The 13105-nt window shown below is 35.7% G+C and overlaps 1 protein-coding gene across 2 annotated transcripts in view; it reads right to left on the bottom strand.

Annotated features, from left to right (window-relative positions):
* The window catches only part of LOC116500625 (dimethylglycine dehydrogenase, mitochondrial-like), a 116492-nt gene that overhangs the window by 82359 nt on the left and 21028 nt on the right, over positions 1-13105 (bottom strand). For both annotated transcript variants that reach the window (XM_032205766.1, XM_032205767.1), the window contains 7 exons: positions 11055-11224; positions 10767-10920; positions 9686-9851; positions 6589-6719; positions 3720-3937; positions 2692-2849; positions 1541-1600 (listed from right to left, as the gene is read on the bottom strand). In XM_032205766.1, coding sequence (XP_032061657.1) covers positions 1541-1600; positions 2692-2849; positions 3720-3937; positions 6589-6719; positions 9686-9851; positions 10767-10920; positions 11055-11224 — 1057 coding nt within the window. The remainder of the gene's footprint in view (positions 1-1540; positions 1601-2691; positions 2850-3719; positions 3938-6588; positions 6720-9685; positions 9852-10766; positions 10921-11054; positions 11225-13105) is intronic.

The following is a 13105-nucleotide window of genomic DNA, read 5'->3' as shown; positions in this document are numbered from 1 at the left end:
GATGAGCTCCATAATTGGGCAGGAATAACTTCAGAACTTGTATTTCATGCTAGAGCACACACTGATATTAGACTGGGGTAAGAATGGATATTTCATCAACCCTGCATTAAAGCAATCATGATTTAACACATATGGAGAGGTTTAACAGTTTGAGAGAAAAAGTATATTCCCGTGTTTGTTCTTCTTATAACCAGTACACTCATCGTATATAGACAAAAGCACCTTTTTATGTTTAACTTGAGTCTGTAACTCTTGCCTACCCAAAGATAAAGATTTATAGCTTATATGGAGCTGTAACTTAAAAGTTTGGGATTATTTTTATCAGTTCCACAGTGCCTCCATATGACATAATAAAAATTATCAAGTGTCATATATTATCTGATTTTTTATCCTTTTCAGATATAAGGAAAATGTAAGTAAGAATATAATTTGTCCCTGTATTACACTACATCATTATAAAGAATGAATACTTCAAAATAACTACTTTCTCTTCTTACACTCCCTTATGTAAAAACATTGGCACTTTCTCTATTTTACAGATGAAAATCCAAAGCAAAAGATTAAACCAGAAATACAGCCTAATTCAGGGCACCTAACGTGGAATACCTAAGCCCTGGTTTTTAGGTTAGAAATTTCACATCTACTGTGCAGGTAACTGCTGTTTGAGTCAATAAACTAGCTGGTAGCAACAGATGGCATTGGAGCTGCACAGCAAAGGTTTCACAGTGTTTTATGAAAAATTATTCTTTTTGACACAGTTTGGACATATGGTTTATTTTTAATTTGGACTAGAAAAGAAAATTACAAGCAATTTCTCTATCTATTAGAGTGCAATAGAGTTTGATTTCCTAAAATATTAATATCATGTGAAAATGGAGTTGCTAATAAAGGGAGATAAGATAATATGTTTTCACTTTTATCACATATTTAAATTCAACTAGTCTCATTCTCTGAAATTCAAATCAGACAGTAACAATTTACAATGGAGGATCACTTCAGAAATTCTGTCAAAAACTACATTTTTTTACCAAAATGAAACCTTATATTTGACTCAAATTTGAGTTGTCAGTCAGCAGTTCTTCTGAAAAATCCAAAAACTCTACCGAAGTGATAGACAGAGATAAAGGTGCTATAGACAACTCCTTTAACAAGACTAAGCAAGTCATATGTTTTCATAATATGAACAGGTTTGTTCAGCTTTTCTATGGACAATATGTGTTTGCAAAAGCACATAAAAAATTTATCTAGAAAAATAAACCACACTCGAGTTATTTTTGATATTGATTTAAATTAAATTAAATTTATTACTTAAATTTACTACTTGCAAATTTCTCATCTAAGATATAATTTTGTTACCAAGAAGCATTTAAATATGCATATATTAAAGATACTTCATAATTATTCTTGAATAATGTGAAAATAGTTGGTCAGTTTGTTTTCTAATACCTATTCTATTCTACAAATAATTACATTTTTCTTTTTATACACTTAATATAACCTTGTACATAATGGAACACTTTAAAAATCATAGGACATATACCTTGTTTAGCTTTACAAAATATTCCAGTCCGGCTTCCAAGGGATTTGTGTCACAGTTCATCTGTTAAAAAAAAATAAAAGGCCATCTATACATGAGGGACTGAGGGACTATCACAGGTTTTACTTTCATTATTATTACTATTACTATTACTATTACTATTACTATTACTATTACTATTACTATTATTATATGAAATCTTCTTTTTACTCCTGGGTCAATGTCATCTACACTACTGATGTGCAGCCTCCGTTTGAATACATCATAAACTTTCTATATGTGACTTGAAGCAGAATATCTGCTATTATCCTTAATATAAAGCTTAGATCTGTAAATCTTTCACTTAACTTTCAGTATGCAAAGTAATACACACTTCAGTAAGAAACAAGACTTTGGAACCTGCAGAAGCTTGAATAACTGAGGTATGAACATTAACTGTAACACACAAAAATGCCTTATCTGGAGATGAAAATAAAATACAATGCCAGCTTTTTTTATCACTTTCCCATCAAGGGGAAGAGGGACATATGGTTTGTTAGGCAGCAAGAATGAAAGTGGTTATACATAGACAAAGGGAAAGGATTCCCAAATGTCCAGCATTTCACCTTTGTGAGTTCTTTTCTTTCCAAAGAATTAGAAAAAAAAATCAGGTAAGCAGAAATTATAATGATTTTCCACAAATTCTCTAGCTCCCCTGAGTAGTTCTTTACTGTGAATGAGCAAATTCATCAGAAAGAAGCTAATGAGAAATGAAAAAGTTCCAAACACATTATGAAGTAAAAATAATTGGCCTCCCATGACATAGTTACAACAAAAATAAAATGTTTTCAGAACCTATCGGCCAAACCTTTGATTTCAGAAGACTAGAGCTCAGCAAAACCCTCATAATTTTGCACAAGATACAAAAACATTGGTAAATCAGCATAAGTGTCTCTTTGCCAGTAAAGAAATGTTGTGTAGTAGTTATATTTATTTAGAAAAGACATCGTTCAGAATAACAGAGTTTTTGCCTGTTCAAAGTAAATTTTATTTTCATGCTAAACTTAGATACTGGAACAAATACTATCTTTGTTAAGTCTAACTATAAGATGTATAGTCATAATGAAATAAAGAAAATAAACAGAGATAATAATTAAAAAGTTTTATTTCCTGACCTCTGCCCCCCAGGCTCGGAAGCCCTTTTCTAGCCTTAAAGCATTCAGAGCATATGTTCCAAAGTTGTCAATTCCCTCTTTTTGGCCAGCTTCCATGATTGCACTGTAAAGAGCTACAGAGTCTTCTTTTCTATGATACAGCTCCCAGCCCAATTCACCTGTTTGACAAACAAGACTAGCAGTTTAATCAACTCAACAATGAAACAATCCTAATAAGTGCAGTCTCTTCATTGGTAAAAGTGGGGATCACTGCTGTGTTAATTCACATTAGAGGTCAATTCTGCAATCATATAGAAAGTCAAATTCCCTGCAAGAACTACAAGAGTAGTTCTTGCCCTAGATCTTAAGCAGAGGTACTATTATTTTAATTTAAACTGTAACTGAAACTGTAACATGGAAGGGGAAGGTGTAGAAAGGGAACTATAAAATATAACTGGTAAGGGAAGGTCATGTAGTGAACTCACAATTAGCAATGAAGTTCAAAGGCATTACAAGCAGGTGATGAGTTGGCAAGCAAAGAGCAAATGTAACCGAGTGTAAATAAGAATAAAGTGAGTATGTTTCATCACTTCAGCTGCTTCAGAATGCCCTGAATTTAGTTCATTGAAGTAGAGATGGAAATAAAAAGAAATAAAAACTAACTGAGAAAAACAAATACTCAGCACTTCAGTGTTACATTTTGAAGGCACTTGACAAACAATAATATACGGTAATCCAAAAACAATTCCTGACATTGGTTTTGCAGCAAATACCACAGAGGTTATCAGAACTGGCCTTTTGTTCTGTAAAATAAATATTTACACCATAGGGTATTGTAGAGAAGAGGGTCTTGGAAAATTTGGAACAGACCATGACCAGAACACATCTGAAAAATCAATGTACTGCATTTTCTTACACATTTAAAAATAAAGTGTGGTGCATCTACTACCTATGAATACATAATGAGATTTATTTTTCAATCTATTTTTAGCTTTAGTCTTTTTTGTCCTCTTTCCTTTTTTATTCTGTCTTTCTTCTCTATCACTTACCTGTGTATGATATCCTAATGGCAGTAACAGCAATATCGGAGAGTTTCAAATGTTTAGACTGGAGAAACTTAAATGAAACATCACTCAGATCCTCAGCTGTCAACTTCTGGAGGACCTGTCGTGCATATGGACCTGCTACACCAAGTACTCCCATCTCATCTGTCACGTTTTCTATGTCAACTTTGTATCCACCTCTCACTATCTCCTCTTCTACCCATCTGCATGTAAAACACAACAGTGATGTTAATTTTATACATCAAAAATAACTGATTCATATAAACATTAAAAAGGAAGTGGTTTTTTTGTTACTGTCACCTTCTGTCGAGATAACCGGTATAGGAACACAGTTATCTGTGGTACAGTAATGAAAGCTGAGAATTTAAATGGGTGGAATCCCAAAATCACAGAATAGTTGAGAGTGGACAGGACCTCCGGGGGTTATCTAGTCCAATTCCTCCTTGAGCAGGGACACCTAGAACAGGATTCCCAGAACCACATGCAGGCATCTTTTGTGTATCTCCATGGAGGCAGACTTCACAACCTCTCTGGGCTTCCTATGCTGGTGCTCTGTCACCCACACAATGAAAAAAAAAAAACATTTGCTAATGTTTAGACAGAATCTCCTGTGTTGCAGTTTGTACCCACTGTGTCTTGTCCTGCCACTGGGCACCACCAAGAAAAGCTTGGTTCCTTCCTCTTTGCACCCTCCCTTCAGGCATTTATACATACATTGACAGGTTTTCTTATAAGTCTTCTCCTACCCAGGCTAAGCATCTCAAATCTCAAATCTCAAATCTCTCAACCTTTCTTCATAGTAGAGACGCTCCAGCCTCTTCACCATCTTTATGGCCCTTCACTGGATTCTCTCCAGAATGTCCAGGTCTCTCTTCTAATGGGGAGCCAAGAACTGGACACAGTACTCCAGGTATGGCCTCACCAGAACTGAAGGGAGGAGAATCTGCTCAACCTGCTGGCAGTATTTTGCCTACTGCAGCACAGAATACCATTAGCTTTCTTTGCTGTAAGGCACACTACTGGCACATGTTCACCTTGGTGTCCACCAGGACCCCCAGGACTTTTCTGCCAAGCTTGTTTCCAGGTGGCTTGCCCCCAGTATTTATTGCTGCAAGAGGTTGTTCCTTCTCAGGTGCAGGACTCTGCAGTTCTTGTTGAACATCATGAGGGTCCTACCAGCCCATTTCATTAGACTGTTTAGGTCCTCTGGATGGCACTACACTGAAAACACTCTGGCATATCAGTCTGGCATATCCTACCAGTTTTATGTCATCTGCAGACTTGCAGTGGGTATACTATGCCCCATCATTCAGATCATTAATGAAGAAGGTGTTATACAAGACTGGACCCAGCATTGACCCCTGGTAGGTACACCACTCGTTACTGGCCTCCAACTAGACTTTGCACCACTGACCACCACCCTCTGGGCTCAGCCATTCAGACACTTTTCAATCCACCTCCCTGTCTGCCCATCTAGCTCATACATCAACAACTTGTCTACAAGGATCTTATGGGGAACAGTGTAAAAGGCCTTACTGAACTCCAAGTGGACAATACCCACCACTCTCCCCTTATCTACTAGGCTAGCCATTCCATCATAGAAACTTAACAGCTTGGACAAGCATGACTTCTTGGTTAATCCATGCTGACTACTTCTTTTCTATTTCCAAGATAAGAGAAAGAAGTGATATCGTAAGACTGAACATCAATCTGCCTTTGGATTCATGTGTTAATAAAACTTGATATACAAAAAGATATAAATACAATGAACGTAGGAAACCTCAAGATAAATTTCTGTGTTAACAGAAATGTACAAATGGGATTGTTGCTTCCTGAATATAATATTTACAGTATTGCCAGAAAGTTTAGTTTTGAGTCTTGCTTGAATTAAATGCATCACCTGGGTACTGTCTTTCAGGAATTTTGTAAAATAAATAAAAGAAATATATTTGAAATAATATAAGTTACTGTTTTGTTAAAAAGTGTTTAAAGATCTCAGGCCCAGGGGAGTACAAAATAAGATGATAGAAATTCTTTAGAAGTAAATACATTAGGCCTAGACTTTCTTACTTGCATTTGGTTCCTGAATGTGCCAATGGTCCTACTGGGACTGTTACGAAGCAGTACATTATTCATCATGTGTTAGGGCAGCAAATGTCAGTCCTTTATGTATTGATTCATTTTGAAGAACTGATTTGTCAGCAATCTCCCATAAGAATATTTTTTTTTCAGTATGTGTGTACAGCTACTAATAGCACTAGAAATGTCATTTCCAATGTGCATGTAATTGAAAAAAAAAACTACAACAACAACAAATGAAAACAAGTCAAGCTGCAACTGCTTCTAGCTCCTTTATTTCTTTTATTTCACTTTGTGACCCCAGAGCCCAAAGCAGAAGACATTATCACAGTATCAGGAAGACTGTATTACCCATCTCTGCTGGCCAGGTCATTGTATCTGAGGTCATCTGTGTTAAAAGCCAATTCTCTTTTTTGCGTAAGAGAAAACACTAGAAAGGGACAACTGTGCTGTGTTCCATCATACAATGCCAAATCCAAACAAGCTCAATAACAAAACAAGAACTACTCAAATTAGAGTATATTACATAACTATCAGTAAATTATTCTATCCACCTTTTACACCAACAATTAATCCAGTATTCAACTGATAATATTTCAGGATTCAACTTGATTGAGTTTCTAAGAAACCAAGATCAATGAATAAGTAGAATTCTCTTGAAACTAGTGCAAGGATTATTGAGCAATAATTAAGAATTTGGCACTTAATAAAAAAGGTTTCTATATTAATGTGACTGTACGGCACTATGTACTTACTGTATCAAAAAAAAACTCACCTCAGATCATGGAGTTCTGACCCTGAGCCAGTTATAAGCATAAATTCTCCTGGATACAGTTGAGAGACTGTTAGTTCAGCATAAACTTTTCCTCTTGGTGTTAACATATGGCTTATATTTGTGGTACCAACCTACAGAAGACAATTTTTAATTATTAAGGATGCAAAGTAAAACCTTTGAATTCTTAAACATTATAAAATATATGGAAATATACATTTACTTGAAAGAATAAATTTATATATTTTTTCTGCTGTGCCTTAATAGGAGAGGTCACATACACAATTGGCCAGGCTTAAGATTTATAGTGGAAATTTTTCTTCATAGCAAAAATGAAAATTTTGAAATGAGATAAAACAATAACTTCATAAATATTTGTTAATTTTATATTAGACAAGACATTCTCAAGAATAGATTTTCAGTGCAAACAAAATCATTTTCAGTTTGCTGATTATCAGAATAAAAAATTTTACTTGTTATTGTCATAAATAATCTTTTTCAATCGTGATTAACATTTTCAGAGACAAAAAGGATAATATGTCCGTTGCTCCTTACTTAAAGAAAATAAATATTGAGCTGTGATATGCTTTTGTGGCCCTGATTTATGCACATTTTTCATATTTTATGCAGTTGTTGACTATTAATCTACATCTCTGTACATTTTGGTCAGATACTGTGTAGAAATGTGATCTCTAAAGGCAAAATTTCAACAGCTACTTAGCTATGGCTACAACATGTATGCATGTTCATACAGATACCATCCATACAAACAGAAATGTGCACCATAGCTGTTGTTCCGGTCTGATTCCAGAGACAGAATTTAATTTCTTTTAACTCATTCTGCTTTCATAAGAACCTTGTCAATCACCCGACCAGTGCCAGATTCCAGACAATGAGTGGAAAAAGTAAAAATATTGCAGATACTAACAGTCCTTTGCAAGGTCATGCTACATAAACACAGTTGTTGTTACACTACAGGTGCATAGTCAAATCTTCAGTTTGATGCTAGTCACACACAACCTGCTTGTGATAGAAGAGTATTTCCAGTAACTTCACTGCACTATTTTATGATGCAGACAAGCATGAATGGCACTAGAAATCAGACAGCTTAAATAATCAACTGTTGTGAAAGCTGGATTTTTAAGTTGGCTCATAAGTTGTTCATTTTGTTTGCTATCTTTCTTTTTAGCTTCAGCAACACTTATTAAATTCCATAGAAAGCACTCGCTATGTCTTCATGTTTCCTGCTTTATCTTGCTTTCCCTGCAACACATATTCAGCAAGTGTTATCCATGCCAGCTGATGACACAGTCACCTCAACTCTAACCCAAACTAGAGAAAAGACAAACATCAATCTATACTGCTATCACAAAATGAATACAGTAAAATATATGACTATATGGCAGTTCAAGTTCTCTTTTCTGCCAGACCTATGGGACACCATTCTTGTGTATAGCCTTTCCATTCCATTGGCTCTGACTTCTAAGAAGATATCTACCTCCATGACTGTAGTCTCAGTATACTTAATGTTTCCCTATACTTACTTCCTCTGTTATCTGAAGCAAATAAAACCATAATCTACAGGGAGAAAATAAATAAATAAAGCAAAACAAAACAAAACAAAACACAACTGTGCTAAAACGACAGAATCCCACTTCAGAAAGGAACAATCTGCTAGCTGGATGTGTATCTCTGAAGTTAGACATTCTGTGAGAGTGGTTGACAAAGGAGGAAGACAAATAGGACTCATGGAGCACTACCTGTCTGGTAGCAGGTCTGAGCCTTTATGTTCCACTGCCCTTCTCTGACGCTTGCACTGTTCTGTAGCAAAGTTGGACAAGTCACAGTGCAAATTGTTGCCATTCACAATAGGTCTCCCTCCAAACGTGGTGGAGTAGCACTATTAAACACCAGTGAGGCTGGCAGCAAGGCCTTGTGTTTTTTGTTTGTTTGTTTTGTTGTTGGTTTTGCTTGTTAGTTTGTTTTTTAGTTTTTTGAAACAGAAGTGCTGAGGTACTACAGGCCAGCTCCTGTTCTCACCCCTGCCATGAGAGTGGTTCCAAAGAGTGGTTATCAAGATGGTGGCAGGCACTTTGTATATATTAGTATAAATATAAATATAGCAAATATAATATGTAATATAAATGTATGTTATATATATATACATAAACAAACTGAGGACTGAACTGAGGAGCAAGAATCAAAAACCTGAGCTATGTTGTCAGTGTGCCATTTCTGGGAACAGGATCGTATTCTGAGGATCTTGGAGCAGAGTCAGACTTGTGAAGAAAGAACAGGTGTGAGTCTGAAAGATGAAAATGCTGCATATTTGTAACCCTGCCTGCTCTAGGCAGGTAGCTATAAAACAGAGTAAGTATGAGGGGTGTAAAAAATAAGCATGAGCACATTATAAAAAATGTTCTTTGGCCATCCAGGAAGAATACAAAATCCCTCTATGGTCAGGCAAGAGCACATGCCACTGCTATCCTCTGCTACTTAAAGCTGCCATAACGTGGCACAGTCTTAGGCAGGCAGTTCCCATGCTATTCTTAGTATGGGAGTTATTCTTGTATGGGAGTAGCTTGGGAGTATTATTGTTAAATAATTACATTCCTATGGTCCTCTTTATATCAAGATCTGAAACACTGGAAGTTCTGTCTGAACCTAAGAAAACACTTTTTTTTAATGTCAAGGTGACAAAGCACTGGAATGAGTTTCCCAGGGATGTTTTAGAGTCTCCATCATTGGGGATATTGAAAAAAAAAACATCTGGACATAGTCCTAAGTAATCAGGTCAAGGTGATTTGCTTTAGGTTGGACAAGATGATGAGAATGAGGTCCCTTGAGCATCAGCAACTCTATGACTCAACGATTTGTGTCAAAGGGTACTTTTTCTTGGGACTGTTTTAGTACAAACTCCACTGTTTGTGCTCTTAACTGAGTAAAATGTACCTCCTGACACAGGAGTTTCTCCAAAGGACCTGAGTGCTTGGTATCTGAAAGATATTATGACAATATTATGTCTCATTTTCCATTTCTGAAACAGATTTATTTTTTTGTCTAAATTCTACATTAAAACAGTTATCATCATCCCATTTACCTTTGGAACAACATTTGCAAATAGATGATCCAGCAGCTTAACAGAATCAGTGCCTTTTACTTTAAACTTGCCAAATGGTGACAGGTCAATCACACCAACTTTTTCCATAACCTGTTTATACTCACGACCCACTGGGTCAAACCAATTTGTGCGACGAAAACTGGGTCTGAAACAGAGCATTATAAACATAAAACACAATTTGGCCATTTTGTGCTCTTTTCAGCAAAATGTAGTCTTCAGTTTCTTCAGTTTAAAAACCATTCAAAAGATTCAACTCTCCTAATTGTAGGTAGCTTGCACAATATTTTCCTTGGACTAATATAGCTTAATTATTAAATCCTCTAACAACAGAAAAGATATGGGTTGATATTTTATCAACCACTTTGTAATAAACTGTGAACTCATCAAATGTTGGAAGAAGTAGTAGTCTGTCATGTGTGAATTTACAGCATACTTTGTTGCTGAATCATTTATTTGTTTTTAAGGTGTCAAAGGCTTTATATCTCAACAGCAGAGTGTGTCTCCTTATTCCTTTATGAGCCTCATTTAGATTGGAACTACAGTAGCCCTGGGGAAAACATTTGCAGCATGCTCCCTGATGTAAGCATGTAGGCAGGCACAGAAAAAAAAAAAAAGAAAAAAGTAGGAAGGAAGACTGAACTTCTCCTTTCCTGAGAATTATACAGACAGAAACGAGCTTTTTCATGAAAACATTATACTGCACCAAGGGAGAAAGTACGGATTTTTTTTTTTTTCTATTTCTTTGATAGAAAAAAAAAAAAATCTCTTTTGATAGATTTTTGAACACCTTTTTTCTATCTCTTTCTTGAGGTAGGCTGCTTTCTAACACCCGATCTCTAGAACACCTACAGGTTAACTCGATCTGTGTTTTGCAATGTCTGCATTATCAGAATGAAATGGATTCTAAACTATGGAAAAAACAATAATAGATCTACCGAACAGATATCTTTTAGCAAAAATGAATGATAAATGTAAGCTTTCCTTGAAGTTTAACTCAGCTTGCACTTGCTGACAATTTCTTAGGAAAAAAAAAAAAAAAAAAAAGTAATATTTCATTTACTTATATCCAGTCTCATCTCCAGGTTTGTAAAACCAGTGAGGTTGTTCCCATCCTGCATGAAATCCCATGGAACATTTTGACTTCAGCAAATCATAGAGGGCACCAGCTCTCTCTGTTGGTCTCCCAGCAAATCTTTCCTCTTTAGGGTAACCAACTAGGGAAGAAAAATAAATATGTTACCAAGACAGAATGCATAAAAAACATGTATATAAACAGAGAAACCTAGAGGCAGGCTTTGCTGGAATTCATTTGCAGGATATAAACACAATTCAGAAAATATCTTCTTACCAATGTTATTAAAACCGTAAGATTCTCTTGCTTTGGCTGCTGTGTATTCTGTGGTGGTCCACTTTCCATAGCGATTAGGGTCTAATTCTATCAGGTCAAATGGAGGTTCCCCCTCAAGGATCCAGTCACTCAGGTACTTTCCTATGCCACCAGCATGTATAATGCCATACCTTAAAAACAGAAAAAGTTGTTTTTGTTTTTTTTTTAAATCAATACTAGCTCATATTACTAATACATCTCCTATTCCACCTCTCACCCCTCTTTTTTTGTTTGTTCTATTTTGTCTTGTTTTCTGAGATTATTTGTGTTATTGACAGATATTTCTACCGCACCACTATAGCAGAAGTCCACTAAAGTATGACAGTTATGGTGTTAAAGATTACAGAAAACTCTTTCTTTATCTGAAGTTCAGAATTTAATAATCTTGTCTAGGAATGTTAACAGTTAATGCTAAAGAAAGTTGTCTAACTTCTGATACCCATAAATAAACTTTCTAGCCATAAAGTACCTTTTCTTTGTTGATTAGATTCAATTAAACAAGACTCAGAATTGAAAACCATAATGAGACATTATAGCAGTTATGGTGAAGATTTATATTACAGTGACAAGAACAATAGCACCAAAAATCAGCAGACAGCATTACCAAGCAGCTTTAAAGAAACTGAAGTAACAGAAGAACTTTTTATATTGCTCCACTGAAAATCAGAGAATGTAGTGGAACTGGGTGTGAGACTAGGAGACGTTTTTGCAGCGGTGCCAGAATGGAGAGCTGCCTTTCCTTACTTGAGTTGCCTTCTGTGTTCTCTGCTACAAGAGAGAGAACTGGTTCCATAACATTAATGGTAAAAAAATACGCAAGTAGGAATGCTCTGCTACTAGTCTGTAGCAAAAGCCTGTCCTGTTTCTACCTAGTAAGTGTGTGAAGCATCAGTCAGTAGAGGAGGTCTCTTGTTAGAAAACTGTATTAAAGGAACCATACCACACAGCAAAGGTAAGTACTCAAAAGTACTTATCATTTCATATATGAAATGATAGATCAGAGGTTTTCTTATTTAAGTATTTTGTACATAATTTGACCTTTCAAAATGCTCAACATCTTGATGCCCGAAAGGAAAAGTCTATGTGTGAAACATGCTTCTACGAGGTAGCTGAACTGGACAACTGGTAGACAAGGAGCTTCAGTGTACTGCAATCTGTGTATGTCACCACTCAATATACATGCAACCAAACAGCACTATGTAATGCTGAATTACAGGCATTTAAGATTATACATTGAAATGGTTAATGACAAATAATTATTAATAACAAATGTTTTAAAACTTCTGATGTTAATATATCCATGAATTAGTTTACCGTGTCTAAAAAAGTGTCTAAGTACCCTTCTGTCACGTGAAAATAAATTATTAGTTATTTGTGACATGCTCCAATGAGCAGAACAGAAAAATCCTTGAAGAAATATGAAGCCAATGGAAAACTAAGTTTAAATTAGCATGAAAAAATTAAATCACAGAGACTCACATTGAATAGTGACGCCAAAACTTGAGCTGGTGCTCATCAACTCTGCATTCTGAATTCTAGGCCCTGAATTAAACAGTCCAAGATCTTATGAAAAAAATAGAATGTAATTATTTAATCCTAATGCATATGCATAAGAAGAATTGGTCCTGGCACTTAGTCCTGGCACTTCCTAACTGCAGAATGCCTGACTTCACGATCTTCATGATATTGGTTTGATACAGCAGTTTTTTATCTTTTTGTCTGTTTGTTTGTTTAATAAAATTAATATCAAGCATCTGAGTGCATGAAGCAGTTCTGCAAAACATAGTCCTTTAGGACATTCAGCAGAAATCTTCAGATTCTCACCTCAGTTGATATAGAAGGGATGACTGCTTGTCAACCGCCACTCTGTAAGTACTACAGAAGAACTAGCCATTTCTGGTGTTAATTTAGGCTACTCACTTGGGCAATTCATGTGTGCAAGTTTTGCGAGCATAGCTATGACGCCTTCAGGACCAGCTCCAGACGTTTTAGCCAGCTCAAGTCTCTCTGCA

The sequence above is a fragment of the Aythya fuligula genome, chromosome Z (genome assembly GCF_009819795.1).
Source record: "Aythya fuligula isolate bAytFul2 chromosome Z, bAytFul2.pri, whole genome shotgun sequence".
In the NCBI taxonomy this organism is placed as follows: Eukaryota; Metazoa; Chordata; class Aves; order Anseriformes; family Anatidae; genus Aythya; species Aythya fuligula.
Note: the sequence above shows the minus strand (reverse complement) of the source record. Positions and strands in the feature narration are given on the sequence as shown.